The sequence below is a fragment of the Capricornis sumatraensis genome, chromosome 20 (genome assembly GCF_032405125.1).
Source record: "Capricornis sumatraensis isolate serow.1 chromosome 20, serow.2, whole genome shotgun sequence".
Taxonomy (NCBI): Eukaryota; Metazoa; Chordata; class Mammalia; order Artiodactyla; family Bovidae; genus Capricornis; species Capricornis sumatraensis.
The window spans coordinates 29,514,343-29,541,529 of record NC_091088.1 but is presented as its reverse complement, the minus strand read 5'-3'; the positions used below and the strand labels follow the sequence as shown (position 1 = coordinate 29,541,529).

Here is a 27,187-nt window from a genome sequence, read left to right as displayed (position 1 = left end):
TATTGTTAAGGCAGAAACTGAGACTCAAGAAGAAAGGAAACTATGAACAAGACCGTGCAATCAAATAACAGAAACTCTGCTGTGGCTCTTTCCATGGGACCGAGGGACTCCAGCTCACCCACCCAGTCTCTCGTTGATTACTTTGGCAGCTGTGACCTTTCCAGCAGATGTCAACTGTGCCCTGCAGGGAGCAGAGATTTAGACTTTCTACGTTTTCTCTTTGAGCTGGGGCTGGGGCTGGGGCTAGGGCCTCTCTCTAGGCTCCGCTAGAACAGCCAGCAAACACATCCACTCAATTAGTGTCTTTATTCGTACTCACTGATTTTTCCCACGAGGAAACTGTTGAAGGAACTGGAGGGGAGGGCTGGGCGGGGGGAGCCATGACTTGGTTTTCCTCCATCCAGTGAAGGAAGTGACAGAGGAGGGACATAACTAAAGAGAGTGACCAAGGGGACCATCACTATGTGGACTGAGATGCATTGTGCAGTGACTTCAGACAACCTGAGTCCTTCTGTCGGGAAATGCAATGTCAAAGTGGAAAAGTAAAAAAAAAAAAAAAAAAAAGATCTAGAGAAAAGAACAAAGTGCATACAAAGCAAATTGCTAATGTAGGGACGGTTCTAAGGCAGCCAGCAGGGAGAAGGCCGAACGTCTGGGGTGGTCACCCGACCGTGCCCCACTCCCACTGCCCCATGCCAGGCCAGACTGTCGGGCCACCAGTGCCCTCTCAACATAGTCTCTGTTGGCTCCAAGGGTGCTGTAAAGCCACAGAAGGTTGTGGAAGGAGGAGAGCCTGAAGTGTGGCAGCACCAAGGCAGCCCAAGGCATGGCTGCATTGAGAATCTCAAGGCATCTCTTTGTGGGTGGCTCTGGAGGGCCGGTGAGATATGGATGGGGAGGGACACCCAGGAGGGGTACAATCAGCACCTTTACTTGAGCACAGGGCAGAGCCACTCTAGGGTTTCTTAAATTACCAGGTCGGGGTGAGAATGTTGATTAATTACAGAACTGAGGGCTGCCACGCCCACCCGGGTCCTTCCCTGGTGCTCAGGGCCCGGTGTGCAGCAGGTGATGGAGGGGCAGGCCCTGGGGGAGGCGGAGCCAGCTCAGCAGCCCAGCCAATCGGATTTGATGCTTCCGAACTTCACGCTCTTCAGACTTTGGTTCTCCAACTTCAGGTAATAGGCACCCTTGAAGAAGTAGCTGTGACCTGGAAATGAGAAAGAGAAGAGCCTATGACCAACCCATCCTCAGACATTATAGCACGGAGAAGGTTCCTGAGAACTTTACAAGTCTGCCTGTCATAGGGAAGATGTTTTCAATTTTTAAGCTGTTTTTGTTTTTTTTTTAATGTGGACCATTGCTAAAAGTCTTTCTTGAACTTGTTACAAAACTGTTTCTGTTTTATGTTTTGGTTTTTTGGCCAGGAGGCATGTAGGATCTTAGCTCCCCGACCAGGGATTGAACTTGTACCCCCTGCATTGAAAGGTGAAGTTTTAACCACTGGACTGCCAGGGAGGTCCCCAGGAAGAAACTTTTAAATCACAGAAGACCCTTCTGAGGCTGGAGGAAGGAATTAAACTCTCTGAGTCTGTTTCTTCATCTTTGAGATGTGGCTAAAGATACCACCTCTTAGGAGTTATGGTGATGATAAAATGAGATGATATATGCTATTATTAATATAAATAATAGCACTGTGCTGAGCACAAGCACCAAGCTGGGCACTTTGCATTCCTAGAGGTGGCAAACCAAGAGACTGCTGTCCCTATCAGATGGCCCACATATGGGTTTTGTTTAATCCACACAAGTTTTCTGTTTTGTTTTGAATAATCTGGAAATTTCATATGAAAATACGGATTTCTCATTTCTTTTTAAAAGAGCTAGAATATCTAATAACACTACTCCCCTTTTCTCTCTTTTTTTGGGAGGCCGCACCAGGTGGCATGTGGGATCTTAGTTCCCCACCCAGGGATCGAACCTGCACCCCCCCTGCAGTGGAAGCATGGATTCTTAAATACTGGATTGCTGTCCCTACTCCCCTTTTCTTGCAGGGCAGAGATTGTCAGAAGCAGAGAAGCAGCTGTACAGAAAACAAGCCATGTACTCTCTGATGCTCCACAGACCACATCACTTCCCGCTGTCTGCCTTGCCTGCTTCACTCATTAATGCACCAGCTTGGCCCCTCAGGGTTTTGGAATTTCTTACTCCTGACACATATGACCTCATTTACTTCCTTTCAAACCCCTGGCATACAGGAGGTGCTCAACAGATGTTTCTTTCTGAAGATAATCCTTAACCTGACACCTGGCTGTACCCTGCTTTTTCTTGGACATGTGAGAGGTTTAGTCAGGGCCATGTGCTTAGCATGTGATAGGAGCTCAGAAAGCATCTTTGTGAAATTTCATTGAAATCTCCTCTAAAAAGCCAAACTGGATTCATTTCCAGGGCCCTAGAGACCTCGCAGAAGCCTCCTCAGGAATCTGGTTTCCAAACTCCAAATTCTAGCCCTTGCTGGTTTGGTTGTTTTATGCTGCAAAGGAACAGAGACAAATGGGCTATCTTTGCCACCTCAGCATCAGGGCCTGACAAAGTTGGTCCTGTCTCAAATGGAGCCATCCTTCTGCTAATGGGAGGCAGTCACAAGGCCTCCTGTGGAACCCAAAAGGGCCTGGATCAAACCCCAGAATGAATCCAGGGCACCAAGCCCAGGTTTCTCGCCCGCCCCCGGCAGGCCTCCCCTCCTCCCAGCTCTCTGGCTCCAAGCTCCGCAGCTGTGAGGGGCCTTTCTGGGTCTTACTGCCTGGAGCCGGCTGAGTGAGCAGAGGTCAGGGGTCTGGATGCCTTCCCAGCGCTGGGCTGAAGGGGCTGGTTTGTTTTCCCCGGGCGCCGCCTGCCTCTCCACACAATGAGGGAGTGTGTGCTTGCGAGGAGTGGGGCCCTGGCTGGGGGCAGGGAGTCCTAGAAAGCGGCCAGAGGCCTGGGCACCTCACCCCCGCCCTGCAGGTCCACCACAGCATCCAGGTTATCAGGGATGGCATTCCAGGCATCGGCGATGAGCTTGGGGAAGCCAGGATCCATTTTCTTCTTCACTTCATTGTATCTGCAAGGAAAATGGCCATGGTGAACCAGTGGGCCTCCCTCAAGGCCAGCCCTTCCCCAGTGTGACCAGAGGGTCTGGCTGATGGCTCCTGGGTGAGCCTGGGAGGCCAGCTCTAACACTTCAAGGAGGCCCCTGACTGGAGCTGAGGGGCAGGGAGTCAGACCTGGGTAAATCCTAATTCCACGACTCACTTATTAGGTGACTTGGGATAGTCCCGTAAAAACAATCTTATAATTATTACTAACACTTAAACAGTGTGTTACCCACCTTCCATATACTTTCTCAGTCAATCCTTATGGCAATCCTATGACAGTTACTACCATAATACTCATGTTATATACCAGAGGCTTAAAAAGGGGACCCAGTTTCTAAGTGGGAGTCCAACTCAGGCCTTCTGGCTACAGGGTGGTAAATTGCTCTCTGAGCCTCAGTTTTACCACTTGTTAGATGGTCTATATTTAATGTATTGATATTTAATTATCATATATATGAAATGGAATAACCCATGCAAAATGCCTAACACAGTATCTGAGAAATGTTAGTTTCCTTAGAAACTCTGATCTCTGCTGCAGTACAAAGAGCATGGGACCGGGAGCCCAGAGACAAGGTCCTGCCCAGCACTGCTCGGCTTGAAAAACTGCTGCTGCTTCATCTGTTGAGTGAGTTGACAGTCCACATCTTGGGCAATGATCTCGGCTGGGACATGAGTTACAGTACAAGGTGGTGCATGAGCCTAAGCCCTGTGAGTCACAGAGCAACTTCCTGTCATCTCAGGCCCAACGGCAGCTCCCAGGGCCAGTCGTCATCCGGGCTCTGCCTTTAATTTGTGTAAATACCTGGAGTATTAGCTGGCATATTCTTTTCCTGGCTAGCAACATCTGTCTTTTTCATTTTAATTTTGGGAGAACTTTTTAAAAGGCTGGGGTCATTTTGATTCCACTGCTTCTCCACTTACACTCCATTTATTATTCTGCAAATATTTAATGACCTCCTGCTATGTCACTGTAGATACTGTAATAAACAAGATAAAGTCTTGCCCTTGTGGTGCTAATTTTCTAGACAGATCTGTGTTTGAATTTCATTCTGGTGACAGCCCAGTACCAGCCTCATAGCTGACTCTTTTCTTCCCCACAGCCAGCTTGACCACCTCCAATCCCAGATGCCAAAAACAGCTTCCCCTATGAGCCCCCTTCTGCAGGACTCTTCCCCCTCTGCCCATCACCCTCAGAACTGCCAGAAATGCATTTCTTAATCCCATCTCTGTCATGAGATTTCTTGCAAAACCTAACATGCTTCCTTGTGACCTGAGGTACCAAAACCAAGTTTCCCAGCTTGGGAAAATTCCAGCATCCCATCCACATTCTCTCTAACTACATTCTCTAGAGCGACAATGGCTCAGAGCTATGTGCCCTTGAACTTGCCCTCATTTCTTTCTCACTCTACCACAGAAGGCAGGGAGGGCAAGAATCAACTGAGGCTCAGAGAAGTGAACCAATTTGCTTCACAGTTCTTCCTCCAGGAAGAATACAGCATGGAGGCATCGGAAGATGCTGGCTCTGAACAGGACCATGTGTCTTCACTCTCTGTCCCCAGAGCTTCCTCCGACAGTGTTTCCTGCTCACTGGGACACTCTTTGAAAGGTTTCTCCCTGACCCTCTGACCTTCTCCTCTCCGGCTGTAGAACTGTAGTGTAGAGTAGGTGTTACAAATACAGACATTTGTGTCAGAGATTTTTCAAAGGTATATCCTTGAGGCCACCTGGAAAACACAGCTAATAATAGTGGCTACCTTAAGTGGGAGATACCGGTGAAATGCATAGCCCCAGGATGTGGTACAGGGCCCATCATGAGAACCATCACTGTTTTATTTGTACATGTTTATATCTCTTCCCTTCATGATACTGTAAGCTCCACCAGGCAGAGAGCAACTATTTCTTTTTTCTCCTTTTTTTTAAAAAAGTTCTGTGCTATATTGATTTCTTTGCCATGCAGGATCTTAGTTCCCCGACCAGGGATCGAACCTATGCCCCCTGCATTAGGAGCACAGAGTCTTAACCAGTGGACCACCAGGGAAGTCCCAGAGAGAGCCTACTGCTTGACCACTATCTTCCAGCACCAAGGTAAATGCCTGGCACATAGGAGATATTGAATGCATTTTTCTGGGCTTAGTGAAAGCTTCTAGAAGCAAGGACTAACCACTCCCTGGGGTTGCCCAAGCTGGAAGCAACTCCTTGTCCTGTATCATTCTGGAGCGATTTCTCCTTTTCCAGCAAGGAGGCCTGGGCCTCTGTAGACTCTACCAGGACCAGTGTCTCAGGCTCATTAACTACCTCTCCTGGGAAAAAGATCTGTCTCCTTTAGAAACCCCACCCAGAACCTCCAATAGATGTTTCAGTTCTGCTGCTTTTAAGAAAGATTTACAGAGCTTTCCCTGTGGAACAGGCTGTCCGTCCCAGATCTAGGCTTTGGCAGGTAGGCTTGCTATTGAAAAGGACTAGAAAGCAGATAACTCTGCCCAATACCCAGCAAGATGCCAGCATAGCCTGAGCATCAGTGTGTGTGTGTGTGTGTGTGTGTGTGTGTGTGTGTGTGTGTGTGTGTGTGTGCGCGCGCGCGCGCACAAGCGATACTCATGATTACACATAGACACGTCTGTTCCCATATGTTTATATTCACAGTGTGTGCTCCAGGATGATTATAAATGTCCTTTCAACACTGTGATTCAAAGATACTAGGGCTCTCTGATTCTAAGATTTGGAGATGCAGAGTGACTGCTGTGCCGAGATACATTTCCACACAGTACGTGCATGTGCCTGGGAGTGTTCTGGAGCCTGTGGGCAGAGCCTGTGGTTTCCTGGCTGTTTCCTTTCCTGAGGCTTGAGATATCAATCAGCTTAAGTTGCTAAGTATCTTAGCAATATGTCTGGAATTCCACCCTGACACGGCAGCCGGGGACATAAACAGCTTCTGAATGCAGGGCCACTGGGGGCAGGTGGTGGGGAAGAGGGGGGAGGACAGCAGACTCCGGAGGGAAGCAGGATTGTTCCAGGAGTGGCAAAGGTTCAGATGCAGACACAGGAGGAATGTGAGAATGCTAGGAGGCAAAGAGGAAGACCACTCCTCCACCGACCCAATAACCCGGAGGGTACAGTGCCAGGGGCCCAGGGTTAGACAGCAAAAGAAGCAGTTAAAATTCTATGATCTGCGTAATCAGTGGCCAACACACTTGCCTATAAATAACTTAGACAAGTTAGTTCATCTCTTTGGACTTCAGTTTCCTCATCTAGGAAATGGGAAGATTTATAATGAAACTCCTGAGATCCAGGCTGCCTCTCACTAACCTTTCCTGGATATTGGACTCCCTGGCCCTCAGTTCTGACCATGGTCTCTTAAAATCTGACCCTTCCCTTTATTTTTAAAATTATTTTTAAAAATATTTATTTATTCGGCTGCACTGGGTCTTAGTCGCAGCATGCAGGATCTTTTTCAGTCTCAGCAGGCTAGATCTTTAGTTGCAACATGCGAACTCTTAGTCATGGCTGTGGGATCTAGTTCCCTGACCAGGGATTGAACCTGGGGCCCCTGCATTGGAAGCACAGAGTCTTAGCCACTGGATGCACCAGGGAAGTCCCTAGAACCTTCCCTTAGATGAGCTGGGGCAGAGAGCTACATGCTTCCAAACTGGCCTCCTGCCAGCCTGCCCCCACAGCCAGTTTTGCCACTGTTTCCAATGAGGCCAGATTTGGATGCTAGCTCCTGTGGGTACCCGTCTCAGTTTTCATTCTGTGTTTGCCCTCTGCCATCCCTGCCTCCACCACTCCCATCTCTTGGGACCCCACTACCTCAGGTACAGTATAGAAAAGTGGAGAATCGCATGTTCTCTGGGAGCCAGAATTCCAGGGTTCAAATCTCAGCCTGCCACTACTTGGCTGTGTGACGTTAAGCCAGATACTTAAACTCTCTGAACCCATATCCTCACCTATAAAATGGGAAGAATAATAATACCCACCTCATACATAGGATCAGAGTAGCAGCTATTATTTTTATTTTTATTACTCCCTTCTTCAGTGAGTCACCCTAAAATACAAGGCTCCAGACCAGACAGTCATGAGCCCAATCCAAAGACTTCTGAGCAGAGAAAGGAGGCTCGAACCAGAACTGTACCAGTGATGTGCCCAAGAATGGTTCGCCCTTTGGTGACTGCTCAGAGGGCCTGTAGCCCTGGTGGATTAGAGACCAGAGAGGGGCCGTCCACAGCCCACCAGCCTCTGAACTCAACCCAAGAGGCTCAAGGCCAGTGTCTTTTCTCTGTTGACACGGCCGGCGGTGCGGCTCTCCTTCACACTGCCCTCCCTTACCTCCAGAATTTGTCTCCAGCGAAGATGTATGTCTTCTTGTTCTTGCTCCAGTTAAAGGCAGCATCCACCTTCTGGACATCAGGGGGGAGCCCCAGGCTGCTCAGCGGCTTGGGGTACCCTCGCTCCAGGGTACTGGCTGAATAGACCCAGTATTCGTTCCCTGGGATAGAAGCAGAGGGTGCGTTGGCAGCAAGTGCTCAAGGCTGTTCCTCCCACCAGCAATCTGCCAGCGACCCCACCGTGACCTTTCTCAACGGGGACACGAGTTCTGCTCACTTCTGGATTCAGTGCCCAAAATCTGGGCCTCCATGGAAGGCTTTGCAAATTGGTTATGGAAGGTCCCTGGCCAAGAAGGTGAGCAGGGGTGAGTCCCACCCTGGCTTCACTCATCAAGTCAGAGATTCTAAGTGCCACGATTGCTGTGAAGAGGCACCTTTTTCTAATTTGCTCCCAGGTCCCCTGTGAGCCAGCACCTGCTCTGGTCACTCTGGGATGGAGGAGCTGGGGGGTCCGCTGGTGAGCACGCACCCACAGTGCTGTCTGAGCCTTCAGCGTCAAGGAAGCTGTCCCTGTGTCCCCATCTCAGCCTTCACCCCACTAACCACCACAGCTCTTCCTGCAACCCCTCCTAACAGCCTGTTTTTCTGTCTCCCCTCCTGGCTCATGAGCTCCCTGAGAGCAGGGGTTGCAGCCCTGGCACATGGGAGGTGCTTGAATACAGAATAAAGGAGCAAGATTGCCCCAGTGTTACCCATATGGCCCTGCTGCTGTTGTTCAGTTGCTAAGTCACATTCAACTCTTTTGTGACCTCATGGACTGTAGCCCACCAAGCTGATCTGTCCATGGCATTTCCCAGTGGATCTTCTCAACCCAGGGATTAAACCTGTGTCTCCTGAATTGGCAGGTGGATTCTCTACCACTGAGCCACCTGGGAAGCCCATATGACCCCACCTCAATGATTTTTACAACTTATAGAGACTCCTCATAGGCCTCCCTGGTAGCTCACTGGTAAAGAATATGCCTGCCAATGCAATGCAGGAGACGCAGATTTGATCCCTGGGTTCGGAAGATCCCCCGGAGAAGGAAATGGCAATCCATTCTTGCTTGGGAAATCCCATAGACAGAGGAGCCTGGTAGGCTACAGTCCATGGGGTTGGAAAGAGTCAGAACTTACCAACTAAACAACAAGAGTCTCCTCGTCCTATGACTTAACTCAATATTCTGCTTTCAAGGAATTCATTTTGAAGTCTATAGAAATAAGTGTAAACATTAAAAATAAAAACAAATCAGTGTTTAAAAAATTCTAACTAAAACTGTCATCTGCCGAAGGCACTAGCATTAGGAAGGTATTAAAGGCAGTAGCACTGAAGTGTCATTTTCCTCCGGAAAAGGAATCAAAAAGATTGAAAAGTAAGTAAAAGGTTACTGAAATGTTCGTTCTGTGAGCCAGTGCTGGTTGATGCTGGATGTCTGAACCAATCTCCCAGAGTGGATCTGTAACTGAGGAGAGCACCCACCAGTGTACAGGAGTCGTGGTACAGCGCCCCCTGGAGCCGAGGGCCAAGAAGGTCCCCTCCCACAGACCTGCAAAGAACACAGCCTTCTCCTCCTGTGGGTCTTCGTATACAGCATCGATCTTTTCCGGTAGCTCAGGCCAGAATGTGGCTACTAGCAGGGGCCCTGTGGGCTTGTCACGTGGTGTCACTGTTCGCCAGATGAACCTGGGTGGGGGAAGGGGACACAGAGAACCACACCTTCAGTCCCTCTGTAGCTGTACCCACACATACCTCCCCAAACCCACTCAGAAACATCCCAGGATAATTCCTTGGCTGGGTAGCGTGAAGGCAAGATCAAAGGAAGGGTGGAGAAGGACTGGAGAATGAACAGAGTCCCCTCAGCAAGACACCAGAGCAGAGAAGCAACCACTTTGCTCCCCCACCTGCTCCCTCCTCCAGGAAGCCTTCCCTAACTACCTCTCCATACTGGACTCTCCCCGCTCTGAGTCTCTCAAAACTGGCAACACCAAGTGCCTGTAAAAGTAGTTTGATTGTCTGTTGTTGTTTTTTTTAAGTGTTTTATCTTTCCTGCCAGATTAGAAGTCAATTGAGGCAGGAGCTGATGGCACTCAAAAGCACTTCCCGAATTGAAATGATGGATTCATACACTTTGGCAGGAGTAATAAAGTGTGTGTGCATGCTTAGTTGCTCAGTCGTATCTGACTCTTTGCAATCCCATGGACTGTAGCCTGCCAGGCGCCTCTGTCCATGGAATTTTCCAGGCAAGAATACTGGAGCAGGTGGCCATTTCCTCCTTCAGGAGTAATAAAAAGCCGTCATTTATTGAGGGCCTACTAAGTGCCAAGCATTTCATGTGGCTTGTAAAATGTCAACCTTACAATATTATAAAATAATATGCACTCTTGGTGGTCTACCCAGCACCTATTATTTATTTCCCTATAATCATTCCTCACAAAATACCCATACTTAGAGTCCCTCCTTTCCTATAGAGAGAGCCAGTCGCCATTCTGATGAGTTTAAGCTACCCGTTCTCCAAGCGAGACCTCCAGACCAACATGTGGAACTCATATGAAATGCAAATTATTGGGCTCCACTTAGGACCCATGAATCATACCCTCTGGGCTTGGGGCCCAGTAATCTGTGACTTAAGAATCCTTCCAGCCGATTCTAATGCGTGCCAAAGTTTGAGGACCACTGATCTAATCCTATCAGAGCTTAGCATTCCCCGGCAACTGTTACAGATTCAGCAGTGGTCATATGTCTTATGTTGACACAATAAGATTGAAGATATACACTTGTATTTCAGATCTGGAGATCTCTCTCTCTCTAATCTCTCTTCTGCTGCATATGGGCAAAGAAGTTTACAGCCCCAATTGCCATTGGTAGTCATTGTGTGACCCCAAGGGACTCAGACTGAGGACGAAGTCAATGCCAAGGACGGTAGTGGACAAAAAAATCACTGAATCCGTGACCCTCTTTCCACCCCTGGAGGCAGCCCTACCCCTGGACTGTGTACCACGTGGGAATACTTTCTTTCCATTGTTTAAGCTGGTTTGAGTTGGGATTCTTTGTTCAGTCAGTTCAGTCACTCAGTCGTGTCCGACTCTTTGAGACCCCATGAATCGCAGCACGCCAGGCTTCCCTGTCCATCACCAACTCCCGGAGTTCACTCAGGCTCATGTCCATCGAGTCAGTGATGCCATCCAGCCATCTCATCCTCGGTCGTCCCCTTCTCCTCCTGCCTCCAATCTCTCCCAGCATCAGAGTCTTTTTCAATGAGTCAACTCTTCTCATGAGGTGTCCAAAGTACTGGAGTTTCAGCTTTAGCATCATTCCTTCCAAAGAAATCCCAGGGCTGATCTCCTTCAGAATGGACTGGTTGGATCTCCTCGCAGTCCAAGGGACTCTCAATCAAGAGTCTTCTCCAGCACCACAGTTCAAAAGCATCAATTCTTCGGCACTCAGCTTTCTTCATAGTCCAACTCTCACATCCATACATGACCACTGGGATTCTTTGTTACCTGTGACCAAAACATCCTGATACAGGAAAGTACCATGATCCTTACTTGGCAAATGATGCTCATAGAGGTGGTGGAATTGCCAGGATTCAAATCCAGATCTGAAGCCAAAGTTGGAGTAGAATTATCCTTCACTACGGCCTTTCTAGTCCCCCACAATGTCCAGCATCAATTTCTGCATATGGTCAGTGTTTAAATACTTACTGATCAATTCAAGGAGCCCATTAAACACTCATCAACTTCCTTTTGAAAGAAAGTGGGATGTGTTAGACCAGCGATGGCTCCGACCTGGGCCTAGGCACCACACCCTTTCCCAGCTCTGTACTCAGACCCACCAGCGTGGTCAAGGTCTCCTTAGGGAGAAGTGCAGCAGATCAAGGGTAGTGCTAGAGCGTGGGTTCCCTGGGCTCACCTCTTCCCCATCCCTGAAATGAGGGCTGCAGGACACACTGAGGTCTGTTGTTACATGTCCTGGTTTGGGCATTCGTGGACTGATGGACCTGACTTCTCAGTGCATTATGGGTCTCATCTCTCTCTGGCATCTGCCCCACTCCTCCCACCCCCAACCCAGCACCTAGCCCAATGCCGGGAGCAGAGGACCCCCTTCACAAGAGTTTTTGGAACATCTTCAGCCTCACCAGGCTCTCCTGGGATAAGCCAGTAACTTTCACATCTCTCCAGCTTTGCTCTTCCAATTCCTTCATCTCAACCTCGCTCCCACCCTGCCAGCTCCTTCACGTCTGCCTGCATCTGCTTCTCCTCTAATGTTCCCGCTTGGGTATCACTTCACCTGTGGAGCCTTCCTGGACTCAGATGTGTCCACGAAGTGTTGTGTTAATATCTCTGCAGTCACATCTCTTTCATTCTGCCATGATGGTCCTCTCTGCCTTTGTTCCCTAAACCAGACGAGTGGCGCTCAAACTTTAATGTGCATCAGAATCATTGGGGAAATTTTTTTTTCTCTCTTTTTGGCTGTGCCTTGCAGCTTGTGGGATCTTAGTTCCCTGACAACGGGGTGAACTTCGCCCTTGGCAGTGAAAGCAGAGTTCTAACCATTGGACCACCAGGGAATTCTCATGGGGAAATTTTTTTAAACGTACATGCCTGGGACCCATTCCCAGAAATTCCAGTCAGAGGGCCCGAGGGTCGGGGTAGAAACTTTTAACTCTCACACTCTAAATGATTTTTGTTGGGGAGATTCTTCGACCTTTTTTTTTTGAGAACACTAAATTTAGGCATTGGGCTTTCCTGGTGGCTCAGCGGTAAAGAACCCTCCTGCCAATGCAGGAGATGTGGGTTCAAACCCTGGGTGGGGCAGATCCCCTGGAGAGGGAAATGGCAACCCATTCTAGTATTCTTGCCTTGGACATGCCATGGACAGAGGAACCTGGTGACTTATGGTCCATGGGGTAGCAAAAGAGTCAGACACGACTTAGTGACTAAAACAACAATCCAGGCATTAAGCAGCCCCTCTGCCCACAGCACAGAACACTCACCCCCAGATGCCAAAGCTTAGCAGAGGATTTGGCACAGTAGAAGCCAAGTAATTATTTGTCAATAAGGACAGCTAGTATGATTGAACACACTTAGTCTGTGTCAGGCATTGTTCTAAGCACTAAGCTCATCTAATCTTCAAAAGAGCCCTATGAGATAGGTTGGACTATTAATCCCATTTTGGAGATGAATGAAGTGAAGTGAAGTGAAGTCGCTCAGTCATGTCCAACTCTTTGCGACCCCATGGACTGTAGCCCACCAGGATCCTCTGTCCATAGAATTCTCCAGGCAAGAGTACTAAAGTGGGTTGCCATTTCTTCCTCCAGGGGATATTCCCGACCCAGGGATTGAACCCAGGTCTCCCTCATTGCAGTCAGACACTTTACAGTCTGAGCCAGATGAGTAATTTGAGGTAAAAAGAAGATACACAATTAACTTGCCTACAATCATGCAACAGGTTAGTAGCAGGTCCAGGATTCCAACCTAAGCTATCTGGCTCCAGAACCATTCTCTCAACTATTATGCTCTATGGATGGACAGATGATGAAGACCTGATGATGTGCATGAATACATAATGATGATGGATGGATAGATAATGGATGGATGGGTGGATACTGGGTGATAAATGCGTGATGGATAGGTAGAAGAATGGAAAGATGGATGGATGCTTTAATGTAGTTGTAGATTTGTTGCCTGCCTCTAGGACAGCTGAGTGAATCACAGCCCTGGTGGATTGAGTGGGGGCCTTTATTTATAGTCTGAAGGATACCACCTCTCTGCCCTGTGGTGACTTGTTCCCCATACATAGAACATTTGAGGTCAAGGCCATTCCAGGAGGTCTATGGTAGATACATTGTTCCTAATTCTTCCCTCCATCCCTGTTTTAGAAATCTACATCCATGTGTGATGTCACATGACTGTGCAGTATTACCCCCTAGAGTAGGTAGTGGGTCTGGCCATGTGACTAGCTTCAGCCAGTGAAGCATTCTCAAATATGCTCAGAGTGGAGGCCTTAGATGTATTTGTGTGGTCTGATCTGGACTCTTGTGCTCCTGCCATTTGTCACGAGTAGCTGCTAACCCCAGGAGAAGGAGTGACACGCAGACCATCCCTGAATGCATACTGCAACCCGAAGCCGAGACACCGAGGAGACCCACAGGCTAGCAGACAGCACAAGAAGTGTCTGTTGTGGTAGCATCAAAATTTGTCCAACATGCAGCAAAAATGGGTCTCATACCGGCCATTCTGTGAAGCCCCCAGTGGGGTCCTTGAGCAAGAGATGGAGGCACGAGAATAACGGAGGCAGGGCAGAGGGCAAGGAAGCCAGCTCCTACACTCACCGGTCCTTGAAGAAGAAGATCTCCCCACGGATCTGAGAGATGCCGTCGAAGACGATGTCCTGTTTGCAGAGCTCAGGAGTGATGGGGCCGAGGGTTGGGGTGGGGCCGGTGCCAGTATCAATGTCAGGGGAGGTCCCTGGGGGAAGACACCCGACCTCAGACTCTCTCCAGCCCCAGGGGTTCTTCCCCACAGGCTGAGCCCGGAGACTGGCCCACCCAACCTGCTAATGGTTAGAAGAATAGTATTCTGGCCTCGGTGTCAGCCCAGGGAAGACAGGGGGATGAGGCCTGGACTTGGAAAGGTTTCTGAGCCCACAAGAGAGTCAGAGTGTTAGAGGGGAGACCGTGTGGCCAGCACTGGGGGTGTGGCAGGCACCTCCTTCACTCCTGAGGGTAACTAGCCACCATTTAGAGGTGAGGAAACTGAGTCCAGAGAGGTAAAGACCGGCTCCATCCCTTGAAGCTGGTGAGTGGCAGAGGCGAAGCTCAAACCCAGAGCCACTCACTCACTCTACTGCAGTTCTTTCCCAAGTCTTAGGCTCCCCACACCCTGTCGCTCCAGAACCATTTTCACGATTTCAGCCTTGTCTAAGTGCCACCAGTACTATTATATGTTGATTTATTTTAAAAAATGGAGTCACTTTGTAAACTCTGGCCTCAATGTAAGCATTAATGTACATAAATCAGTGGTTCCAGGTACTAGCTGTACTGATCCTATTACACGTTAAAATAAAAGAATTGTTTGGAGAACTAGAAGCTTTGTAATCCTGTATCATTAAGGTCATTCCAGGTGCTGGGAATTTCTACCCTATATTTAGCTATTAATACTTCTCCTGGATTCTAAACCTCACTTGGATGCGTAAACCTCATTGACCTTGGGGGCAGAAGGTTACCTTTCTCAGACCTCTCTCAGCTGACTCACCTAGAAAATGGAGAGCCCATTTCTGCCCCACCTGCCTCACGGCATGGCTCTGGGGAGCCAAGCAAGGCTCAGACACTGGTGTTATTTGGAAAGGAAAGGGCTGTCCGAGGGCCTCAGAGTGATGCTCCAGTATCCCCAGACCAGGTTAATACTCCTGCTCTTGTCTCCTGCAGTCCCAGATCTGGCTGGTTCCACCCCCTGGCACTCTACCTCCAGCAACACGACCTCCCCAAACCTCTGCCCCGGGGACCCCAAGCTGAGGCTTACCATAGAGTTCTTGGATGCCCTGGATGTCATCATGGGACAGGCGGAAGTTCTTAGTATAGGTATAAATGGGCGCCATCAGGGCTCCAGGGTCCTGTGAGTGCTCCAGCCCCATTGCATGGCCAAACTCATGGGCTGCCACCAGGAACAGGCTGTACCCTGAGGGCCGTAGGGAGTGGAGGGGGGCAGAAGGACAGGGAGAGAGATAAGAGAGAAAAATCAGATCAGGGGATTTCCCTGGCGGTCCAATAGTTAAGACTCTGGGCTTCCAAATTGGGAGGAGGGGTTTGATCCCTGATCAGGGGACTAAAATACTACATGTGACTCGGTGCAGCCAAAAAAAAATAAGTAGTAGTAGTCAGGCCTGGCTCTGACAATGGGGACATTTGAGGACATCTCCATGGTAGGGTTCAGAGCATGGAAGTGGCACATATTGATGTTTTCTTCTTCTGAGAATTCTGAGGTTAACAGATCATACCTTTTACTTTCAATTAGAGTCAACCCAGGTCCCCTCATCCCTTTCCATGTGGACCGCACATGTGCTATAGAGGGGAGCACGCAGCATTGGCAAATCCTTTACTTATAGGCCCATTTGTTTAAAAATCCCATTTCCTGGCTCTTCGTTTTCTCTATAAAGAACAAGGGCAAAACCTGCTCTGCAGTCTCCAAAGAGGAAACCCTTGGGTCCACCATTTCTTCCCTAGGGGAAGCAGTAAAAAGATGCTCACTTGGAGTGGTTGCCCAGGCTCAAGCCAGACAGTGGGCAAACCCTATCATTGCACTCGATTGTGTGTTGAATTGTGTCCCTGCAAAAACACAGTCAGGTCCTAACCTCACATACCTGTGGCTGTGACTTTATTTGGAAATATTGTCTATGCAGATAAATTCATCTACAAGTTAAAATGAAGCCATACTGCAGGAGGGTGGCCCCTTAATCCAGTGTGACCCACGTCCTTAGAAGGTACACGGCCAAATATCAACAGAGGCAGAGACTGGAGTGATACCGTCTCTAGTGAAAACGTGGCCTTACCCACACCTTCATCTTAGACTTCCAGATGACTCCAGAAGTACAAGGGAATAAATTTCCGTTGTTTTAAGCCATTTGGTTATGGCAGCCCTAGGACACTAAAATGGGCTTCCCTGGTGACTCAATGATAAAGAATCCACCTGTCAATTCGGGAGATGCAGGTTTGATCCCTGGGTGGGGAAGATCCCCTGGAGAAGGAAATGGCAACCCACTCCAGTATCCTTGCCTGGGAAATCCCGTAGACAGAGGAGCCTGGCGGGCTACAGTTCATGGGGTCACAAAGAGTCGGACACAACTTAGCGACTACACAATGGCAATGGGGCACTAATACACTGCCCCCTCCCCCAACCAAGTACACTATACGTGCTCTGGAGCCTTAAATCACTCCGGCAGGTGGAGAACCCCACCTTTAGATAGAGGCTGGAGCAGAGCAGGTAAAATCAGGGTAAGTCTTAGCATGGCACTTGGGGGAGGATTAAAAAACTCCCTTGGCCAGCCTCTGTCAGCTGGCATTCTCCAAGTTCCATCTCAGTGAGAGTGAAAAAGAAGAAAAGTAACTTAAAAAGAGGCTGCCCTAATACTGGCTGTCCCCAGCCCAGCATTCTCACCTGGTCACCTGGGGCCTTGAACCTACTGACACTGGGCCTGTAGCCTAGAGTGACTCCCTGGTGCCCCCAGGGATCCTGTTCATTGCAATGACCACACAGTAAGGTCACAGCCTGTCTCCTGGTCACTCTCTCCCTCAAACCTGTGAGCCCTGGAGGGCAGAGAGCTGTCCCTGGCAGCTGTGTTTTCAGCACCCAATACTGACAAGGACCCCTCCATTCACAATCTGGCAAAGGACGGTGCCCATGGGGGCAGGGAGGGCCGTGAGGGTTTCCCCCATTCTGCGTGGAGCGTGGGGAGAGCAAGGATGAGGCAGGCGCCTACTGTATTCCTCTCTTCTGCCCACCCAGCTCCCTGAAGGCAGCTCTCTGCTGGAGTGGGAATGTCTCGCAGGAGACTCATCTCTCTGGAGCAGGGTTCCCTGTATCCAGCACTGAGATGTTTGGGGGTGACAGACCCACCTGGAGGGGTACAGAGGTGGGAGGGGAAAGCAGCATCTGCTGGGGAAAACTGACTCCCACCCAGGAACTGAGATGGATCGGGTCTTATTTTGGAGGCCACCTCTTTGCCCAGAGAAGCAGGGCTAAGCAGGCAAGAGGTCCCCACCAGAAACGGGCAGCGTCACTGCCGAGTGGGAGGGTCCGCAGTAGAGATGCTGAGATGCCGCTGGTGGGTATCTAGGGGGCGGTGCCTATGGCGGAAGTGGGTGGGGACTCTGGACGGTTTCCCCGCCCACACATGGGCGGGGCCGGATGTGCGGCTTCTCCTACCTAAAGCCAGGGTTCCTCATACCTTGGTCGGGGCAGAAGCCCCACTTGCGGTCATCATCGTAGTTGGAGGTGGTCGCACACCACAACTTCCCATCACTGCGGCCAGCGCTGGTGCAGCTCTCATGCTTGTTGCCCAGGAAGGTGAAGGGGAAGACACATGGGGCACCTTCCGAGTTCCCGCCCACAGTGGACATGGCTGTGGGATCAGGGACATGGGTTAGCAAGAGGCAGGGGGTCTGAGGCCACCACCAGGAGCAATGACAGGACGTGGACATTAACAAACCAGACGTACTGAGTGCTCGCTCAGTCCGGGCCACTGGGTCAGGAGCTTTATGCACATCTCACATCCTGGCCCCCCTTTAACAACCCGGTGTGGTAGGGACCCTAGATTACCTCCTGTTGCATAGATGGGAAGACTGGAGCTCAGAGAGATTAAGTAACTTGCCTAGGCAGTGCTGCTAACAAGTGGCAGGGCTGGGATGCAGACCCAGGCAGCCAGACTCCAGAGCTTTTTAAATTAGCTTTCCATGGGTGGGGCCATGGCGGGGCCAGAGGGAGCTGGGCGGAGCTGAGGGTGCCAACACCCCTTCCAAGACTGGGAGCTCCATCACACATGGGCCAGTGGGAGACTTACCTGTGTCCTCTGCAGAGAGCAGGGACTCGGCAAATATCTGTTGAAGGAAGGGAGGAAGGAAGGAAGGGAGGGAGGAAGGAAGGGAGAGAGGGAGTTCTTATTGAAAAACAAAGATCAAAAGAGATATAGACTAAGACAAAGAGGGGCAGGGAAGAGAGACTCTGGGATGAGGGAGAGGAAGAGACAAAGACCAGAGAGGCTGGGAGAGTGCAGGTCATTCTGAGGGAGTCCTGGGTATCACCAGCCAATTCGGCTGAACTGGCCGTGGGTGCCCAACGTCTGTCCTGACTTTGGTGTCCGTGCTGGGCCAGCCGCTGAGCGTCCTGATTAGCACCCCCTGTCCTGGGGAAACGGGGGTCGGGGGAGGGCGCTCTTGTGGGTCTGCTATCAGAGGGCGGGGAGAGGCGCGACACCCACCAGTCTCTGGGCAGAAGCCGTACTTCTTGTCGCGGTCGTAGTCCTCGGTGGTGCCACACCAGCGGTAGCCGTCCGTACGGCCCTCCGTGGTGCAGCTGTCGTAAGATGTGCCCTGGAAGCGGAACGGGAACTTGCAGGGCTGTCCGTCGGCGTTGCCGCCCATGGTGAACAGGGCTGGGGTGCAGGAGAGAGAGGGAGGGTGCGAATGTGAGGGAGATGGCCCACCTGCCCACCTGAGCATCCGCTGGGCACCTGTGTGGATGCAGAGCTGGCTGCCCACCTGCCCACTCACACCAGGGAAGTCATAGCACTGATAAAATATTTTTTAAAAAATCTATACTGGTTGGTAAACTGTTGTTTCTCTGAACTTCTGGGGGTAAAGACTCCTTCCTCCCTTGCCAGCCCCATCCTTTTCCTTGGACCTTATGGATCGCCCCCCTCTGCCCCAGCAATAAAGTAGTTAACCCCTGGCACATGGTGGGGGCCTCCAGAGCCCTACTCCAACCCCAGGGTCACCGTCTACTCTGCCTGATTGATGCCTGCATCCCTGCAGATTGCTAAATATATCATCCAAGGTGGGCAGGATGGCAGTATCTCTCCATTTGACACAGAGGGAAACTGAGGTTTGAAGAAAGCTGGCTCCAGAACTAGTCATGACCACCTAGATGGATGAAGGTTGTACAGAACTACGAAACACACTGATCTCCATCTCTCCCTTCCTTGCTCTGTCATTCACGCTTGCGCACACAGAGAAAACTTCACCTCCCTTCAACCCCAGGCATTTTCCCAGATGCTGTGGTCCCTGCAGGAGGGAGAGGAGAGGGAGGGTGGGCGGGGGAGGTGGTATCTTTGCGAACCTTTTAATACACACCCCAGGGTCCCACTCTGACCGCCCCAAGACATGGGCCATGACTGGAGGGTTCAGGGGAGACAGTGGGATTAAGAGTCTGGGCTTGTCTGTCTTGGGTTCTCCCCCTGCTGCCCCGCACCCTCATCCACCCGAAGCTACAGAATGGTGTGTCTTTGGATTTGCCAACTAGCAAAACCACAAGTGCGTAACAAGGACCATCTGTGAACAACGGTGCCAGAGGTGACCTCAGCAGCCCCCGTTAACTCCACCATGGCCAGAATCAAGCCCAGTTCCTGGCCACCCTGACAAGTCTCAGGGCCCCTTACCCTCACTGCTCCCTTCTCCCCAACCCAGGGACCTTCTCCTGGAATGCCAGAAACAAGACAAGCTGCCTTGGTGGCCTTGAAATGGGAAAGGCGAAGTGTTAACCTCCATGGAGACCAGTCTCCACCTTTGGCCTCCCATCAGCAGCATTTCTACCACCCAGGAAGCCCCCATCTCCTCCCAAATCCTGCCCCCAAAGGGACGGAGAGAAGCAGACACTGACTCAGCAGTCAGGAGGGGCTGAGTAACCAGAACCTCTGCCCCAAGACCCAAACACGTGCATGTCGTGCGTACTTGCATCTGGCTAAGCACCAAGTCAATGGTTAATGTCCAAAACAGGGAAAAACCCTTCCTCAACTTATGAATTACAGCTGTTTCCCTTCTATTATCAAGACATTCTGTTCTAAACACAGGGGTTGACACATGGAAGGTTAACGCCATCCAAATCCCTACTGGGAAATGCAAGATACATTAAATATTTTTGGTTTTAAATATTTCTGACGTTAATGGCCAATGCCTTGAACTTTACTTAATAAAAAGTATTGCACGAGTTTGGGGTACTAAAAGCGTAAACAGGGACACATTTAACTAGCTCTTTGTTTCTTTCCTTCTGTCAACAGGGCTGGTAGTTAGGGTTCAGTTGCAATAAAGTCAGAAAGATTCACAAATGTGTAAAATTACAGCTAAGAAGACAGAGGTATCTATAGATCAAGGAGCCTTTATGGACTAGTAAAGAAAAAAGGTATTTTAAAAGGTTTTGGACTTTTTCACATTTTCTCCACATCTTCCCAGCTTTGAACCTCCTGAATCATTAAACATGATGACTTGATAAGAGTATCAGGTTATATATGCTGTCCTTTCATGATTTCTGATTATGAAGTATGTCAAGGATAAATTAAAAAGAATGAGTGTATATGTCAATACCCTCACTCTTTAAAAAAAATTTCCCTCTACATTGTTTCAAAATATCTAGAGCTTATGTCTCAAGCACTGACAAAGGCACACACATAAATACTAGGTCAAACCTGCTGCCTTTGCCAAGACCCAGAGCTGCAGCCACAAGCCAAGATAGATGGAGACCAAGAAAGGCAGATGGAACAGCCCCCAGACACAGACACACAGAGTCAGCATCAGAACCAGAAGCAACGGCTGAAATCCCCCAGGTCTGTGTCCCCAAGCCAGGTTGGGTACCGGCCTCAGTACCAATCCCATTGTTAGGCTTCTGATTCATCCCAAGGCTCTCCTCAACCCTTGAACCTCCAATTCTGCTAGAGGGTAGAAAGTAGTTCTCAAGAGACCCATTGGGCATTTTAATCATTCTAAGTTCATTTTAATGTATGTTGGAAAAAAATAATTAGCACATCAAACTAATGAGTTCAAAAATATTGCTAATGGTGAAGGTTAAAAGAGGAATCGATTTAATGAAAGTATTAAGTGAATAATGGAACAGATGAGAAGGGCACAGTGGTGGCTCAAATTGGGATGTGGGGGCTGAAGGAAGTGGAGGGGACACTGGCTGATTGGCAGTGCCAGGCCTGGGGAGTGTGGAAGCCGGAAGGTCAAGGCCTGAAGCCAGGAGGACACTCACCTTCATGGGGGCAGAAGCCATACTTGCCGTCCTTGTCAAAGTTGTACGTGGTGGAACACCAGAGGAAACCATCGCTGCGGCCTGTGTCTGTGCAGCTGGTGTACTCCTTGCCGTTGAACAGGAAGGGGAACTTGCAATATTCCCCGTCAGCATTCCCGTACTTCACACGGACCACTGAGGAGCCACACAGGGTGGAGGGTGAATCTCTCTAGGTCTTTCTTTGGAGACCAGGATTGTGACTCATTCGGGGTATGTGACCTCCCTCCCCCTCCCACCTGAGCAGATGAAGGGGTCTACAGTTGCCAGGGAAGCCACAGTCTTCATTGCTAGGTGACAGGGAGGCATGCAGAAAATCGGTGAGGAGGTTCAGGCATGTAGATGGTCATATTCTTACCTTGTCCTTCTCCCAGGGTCCACAGCTCATCGTCGTCGAAGTGGGAATCTCCCCCAACTCCAGAGCCCGGGGCGAAGGCATGAGCCAGGAGCCCATCTTTGCCATCAAAAGGGTACCCATCTCCATGTTCTGAAACACACTGGATCTCAGCTTCTAGCTACCCCACTGGGGGCTGAACCGCAGCCACATCTCATCCATGGTTGGGCGGCCCATCTACCTTCTGACCCCTTCCCTCACCCTGTTGGCTTACCCAGGACTGAGGACACAGCAGGCCAGTAGAGTGTAGTCAGCATCCTACGGTCTACACAGCCCTCAGAATCTCTACCACCAGCCTTCATTGTCTACACTACTGCTGATGATACTACACTTACCCACATGCCAGTGTACTGCCACACCAGTCTCCTCGCCACCACTCTTGCTGTCCCCAGCGTCTGTACCAAGTACCTTCACATCCTTTCTTAGCCATATCACCTCCCTTCAAGTCATATTATTCCCAATGGCCACGGCACTAACCCTCATATCCACTATGCCACCCAGGGCCATACCATCTACCCACATACCTGCACTGTCTCCTGTGCTACTTCCTCCCATCACTTTCCACTCACAATGTCTACACTGCTTACCTTCACGTCTACACTACTGTGTTCCCACCCCAACCCACCTGGTGCCCTAGACCCCGGCATCCATTCTGCTTACTCTCAAGTCTACACTGGTCCATTGTATCCGACCCACTTTCATATCTAGAGTTCCTCAGTGTCTACAAGTGTCATCCAACAGAACTCCTTGCTGAGATGGGAATGTTCTTTGTCCAAAGTACTAGCCTCATGTGACTACAGGGCACTTGAAATTTGACTAGTGTGACCAAGAAACTGAATTTTAAATGTTATCAATTGTAACTAAGAGTAAGTAGCCTTGAGGATCCAGGGGCTACCATCTTGGACAGTGTGGGGAGACCATTTGCTTTCAGTTTCACACCACCTCCAGGGGGTCAGATCTTCCATTTCGCATCAATGTGGCTTTCCAATGTCTGCTCCAGTCTACACCACTCTAGTATCTGCATCTTCTGCCCTCCTAGTAAGCTGGAAAGGAGAGCCCCCCATGCCTCTCTAATATCCAGATTGCCCCTTTGTCTCTACACTGACCCCCCTGCACCCCTCCTCGGCCTACCCCAGCGGCCGAAGTTGATCATGATGTCAGCCTCTCCATCATGGATCCGAGAAAACCGTAGCGGGGTCACATCGCTCCAGACTTGGAAGGCACGAGCGAAGGCATCATCCACTGTCTGGGGGTCCAGATCTGGTGTGTAGCCAATGATCCTGGAGGTAACAAAAGTGCATGTGAGTGTGTGCAGGTGTGCAAAGGCATGTGCGTATGCCTAGGCCTACAAGTGTGTACGTATGTGTGCAAGGGTGTGTATATGTGATTGTGAGTGTGCAATGGTGTGTGTGCACAGGTGCATGAATGTGTGCATACATGTGACAGGTATGTGTCTGCATGAGTGTGTGCGTGAGTATGGATGCACGTGCGGGCATGTGTGAACATGTTAAGTAGAGCTTCCTGGGAGAAGAGCCCACTAGAGCGCCTCTAAGTCCTGCGGAGCCTTAGATCAACCCATATGGATAGGAATGTAAACAGTGCATTCTGGGACCCAGCAGAGGTGTCATCCTTGGAGTGCAACACGAGCCCTACAGAACAGAGCTCTCAGCCCAATTAACAACCAATTACAACAACTCTATACCATAAAATCCAATTATCAATAGCAACCAATCATCAAGTTCTCATTACCCACTCAATGACCTCATCTAAAAATGACAATGACTAGCACTGACTATGGGCTTCTGTGGTGGCTCAGATGGTAAAGAATCTGCCTGCAATGCAAGAGACCTGAGTTTGATCTCTGGTGTGGGAAGATCCTCTAGAGAAGGGAATGGCTACCCCCTCTCACTATGTGCTGAACACTGTGAAACCCCTTTATATACGCGGTCGGCTTCCCAACCAACCCATAAATAAGGTTTTGTTTTAATTCTGTTTTGTAGAGTGGAGAGCCAAAGGTCAGAGCACTGAAAAGGAAGTAGTTCAATGCCCCACAGCCAGGAAGGGTGAGATTCAAGTCCTGGTCCATTTGACTCCATTCCTAAGAACTTTGTATGCAAACTCCTTAGGATGCCAGGTCCTCCCAAGTTCCCTCCTGGGTCCCCGGAGAGGGGAGAAGACAACGCCCAACGAGACACAGTGTCCCTTGGACCAGGGCCCGCCCTGCCTCCCACAGCCCTGCCTTGGCACCTGTATGTGATCTGGTTCTTGTCCCACTTGGGCTTTCGGGGGAAGAAGTTGTAGTTGGCCACGTCGGGGTTGCCACAGCGTGGCTTCCGCATGGTCTCAATGGTGCTCTGGTCCAGTTCACCTGTCTGGGGTAACCCGAAGAACTTCTGCATCTTCTTCAGGGTGTCCTTCAGCACAAACAAGTTACAGCTCTCCTTGGGGCAGCCGTAGAAGGTGTTTAGGTATTGCTAGAAGAAATAAGGACCCCGGCACAAACAGCCACGTTAGGATGGTATAGTATTGGCCAAAGGAATCAGCAACCCCAGGGCACTGGGTAGAGTCCCAGGTTCCCAAACCACTGGTTAAGTGACATACACACTCCCAGATGGCCCCACACTCCCATTAGCCGAGTGACATACAAACTGTAGATACTGTGGTTTGGGAGTACATATTGGGTGCCCACCATATGCCCAGGTACTGATGTCAGCATGTGTTAACTCATTTGATGCTCACTGCAGGGACTTCCCTGGTGGCCCAGTGGATAAGACTCTTTGCTTCCACTGCAGGGGGCATGGGTTTGATCCCTGGTCCAGGAACTAAGATCCCCCCAGTGCTGCGCAGTGTGGCAAAACAAAACAAAACTTCTCATAGCCTGTATCATGTAGACATTATAACTATCTCCATCATACCAGAAGAAGAAACTAAAGCACAGAGAGGTTAAGAAGCTTGCCTAAGATCACCAGCTCTTAAACGGCGGAAATGAACTGGGACCCAAGTAATTGGCTCCAGAGCCCAGGCTTAGAACCTTTACCTCTCTACCACCTCTCTTTACCTCCATTGTCTCTTTTAATCCACCAAAATGCTGATGACATAGGGATTATTTCCCTCACTTTTCTTATAAGGGCTGTGTGCCCTGGGCTCCAGCAAGAGACAGACTTGGGTTCAAACTCTGAATCTGCCATTTTCCCAAAGAAAACAGTCCTGTCCCTCAGGGACTGTGCAGCTGGCTCAGCCCAAAAGGAGGCCAAAACCAAACAGTCCCTTGCAGGGGGTCAGAGACCAATCAGTTCACCTATTTATTTGACAAATACTTTTTGACACCTACCAGGTACCAAGCCCAGTGTTAGGGCTGAGGGTCAAGTGGTGAGCATGACAGATGTTTCTAGTCTCAGTCTCCCTATACTGGGTTCAAAGCCCAGTATAGGGAGGCTGATGGATCACAAATAACTGAAAAATTAAATATGTGATAGGAATGGTGGGGAGAGCCAGGAGACCTTATTAATGGGGCCCTAACCTTGTTTAGGAGGGTAGTTAGGAAAGAGGAAAGAAACAGTATAATAATAATATTAATAATAAATGATAATAACATATGATGACTAACACTTGTTGAGTGTTTTCCATGTCCCAGGTACCCTTCAAAGTGTCTAAGATTATCTCTCCTTTATTTTCCTTTATTTATTTTTTGTGGTCATGCAAAGAGGCACACAGGATCTTAGTTCCTCCAACTGGGATCCAACGGTGCCCTCTGCAGTGTAAGCATAAAGTCCTAATCACTGGACCACTAGGGAATTTCTTAAGATTATCTCTCCTTTAACCCCAAGACAGGAACCCTTATTACTCAGTTTGCAGGAGAAGCTCAGAGAGAAGTCACACTAGGCCAGTTAGTTAGTGCAACCCCTGATTTGAAGTCAGGTGGTCTAAGTTCAACGTTTGGTTTCTCAAGCCCCCCACTGTATGTCTCTGGGCAACATGGACCTCCATAGGTTGTAGAAGGTGTGGGGACCCAGATAGCTTTGTGACTGATGCTCCAAAGCTCCACCTTCACCCTCAACCACAGCCCCATCATTATGCAGACCAGCTCCATTTGTCTAAAAAAGGCAGAGACCTGGATGCTGGAAAAGGGGCAGGGGTGGTGTCATAGCTTGAGAAGGAGTTCCCCGAGTGATCAGGTGACCAAGGGCGTGACGATCCTGTCCTGGACAGTGTGGGGAGAATAAGCGCTTGCTAAGGCGGTTGACTTAGCGACTAAACAACAAAGGGTGGTTGAAGCAATTAACAGGGCAGATGTGCGCTGGAAGGAACGTGTTGAGGGGTCCAGACCCAGCCCGGTGCTTACAGGGGGAAAGGGGAGTGCCCTTCCGCTGCCCCCATCCCTGCTTGTGCAACCTCTCGGCAGGGATGCCGCTCGAGCCAGGCGCGCGCGCTCGCGCGCTCGCAAAACATTCGAGCCGCAGCTCGGAGCCCGGCCAGGAGGGAGGGCTCCCTGGCTGCTCTCCCACCCGAGCCGGGCTCAGTCCGCCCCCGCCCCACGCGCCGGGGCCCTCGTGCTGCCCCTCCCTCCGCCCTGCTGGCCAGTTCTCTCCAGCCGTCGTCCGACTCCTTTGGAGAAGTTCGAGGAAACTTTCTGAGGTCCAACCCTTGACCTTCGTTGACCAACTTGTTCATCGAGCCACTGAGAAAGGATGCGCTGGTCGTTTCCCATCGGCCCCAAATACTTGCCAAAAGGACCCCCGAGGGGTTGGTCCAAGGACCCCTCTCCAGATGTGTGCAGAAGGTTCCTAGACGTTGGCCAAAGTTCTGCTTTGCCCAGAGCTCCCACCCTCACGTGTGCAAAGCTTTATCCAAAGTGTGTGTCAAAGGCCCCCCTCTTCCTTAAGATGGAACCCCTAAACAGGGGTTTCAAAGATCCTCCACTGTTTGCAAAAGAGACCCCTTCAGGCTTTTTGCCAAAGTCCTCCCAGGACGCTGGCTAACTGGCTTTGTCAGCCAACCCCCCAAGATGTGTCCAAGAGTTGTTTACAAAGCCGCCCCCGTGTTGCCAAATCCCAGATCTTGGACAATGTCCTTGTTATTTGCAAAAGGGGCCCATTCCAGAGGTTTGCCATAGCACCTCGGTTCCCGACCCTGCTGGTGGCGCGCCCCCGCTCTGGGTCCTGAAGGTTGCCAAGCTGTTTATCAAAGGCCTTCTCCTCTTACAGCAGCTCCACCACCCCTCCTTCGGCGGTCCAAAGACCACCCCGCGCGGTTTACTGAAGCCCCTCCCCCATGCTGTAAGCCCACCACGGGAGTGGGGGGAGGGGTGGCCTTTCCCCCCGCTCCAAAGTTTCTCTAAACTTGGTTGGATGAGGCTAGCGTCGCAACTCACCACAGCCAACTCTTTGTCCGTTTTGGGGGCGACATCGCCAGGAAATTTGATGATGGGCGATGGCGCGGCGGCGGCGCGGCCCAACAGGCAGCCCAGGACGCAGAGCGCCCGCAGAGAGGCGGCCAGCGCGCCCCGGGACACTCGCGCCTCGGTCATTG

The 27,187-nt window shown here is 50.3% G+C and overlaps 1 protein-coding gene across 1 annotated transcript; it reads right to left on the bottom strand.

Moving 5' to 3' along the window:
- Nucleotides 1-166: 166 nt before the first annotated feature.
- On the bottom strand, nt 167-27,187 carry MMP2 (matrix metallopeptidase 2). The gene is made up of 13 exons (XM_068992960.1): nt 27,030-27,187; nt 23,906-24,132; nt 22,790-22,938; nt 21,623-21,751; nt 21,229-21,402; nt 18,467-18,640; nt 17,438-17,611; nt 15,016-15,171; nt 13,827-13,962; nt 9,042-9,178; nt 7,458-7,617; nt 2,991-3,100; nt 167-1,210 (listed from the first exon to the last, which is right to left on the bottom strand). The coding sequence occupies exons 1-13, from the start codon at nt 27,183-27,185 to the stop codon at nt 1,107-1,109; spliced, it is 1,986 nt and encodes a 661-aa protein (XP_068849061.1). The 5' UTR covers nt 27,186-27,187; the 3' UTR covers nt 167-1,106.

Coding starts and splice junctions, on each gene's coding strand:
- MMP2 (XM_068992960.1), bottom strand. CDS start 27,185: ATGACCGAGGCGCGAGTGTCCCGGGGCGCGCTGGCCGCCTCTCTGCGG. Junction 9,179..13,826: donor ATCTTCTTCTTCAAGGACCG/GTGAGTGTAGGA, acceptor TCCCCCACCCAG/GTTCATCTGGCGAACAGTGA. Junction 7,618..9,041: donor GAAGGCTGTGTTCTTTGCAG/GTCTGTGGGAGG, acceptor CTTCTATCCCAG/GGAACGAATACTGGGTCTAT.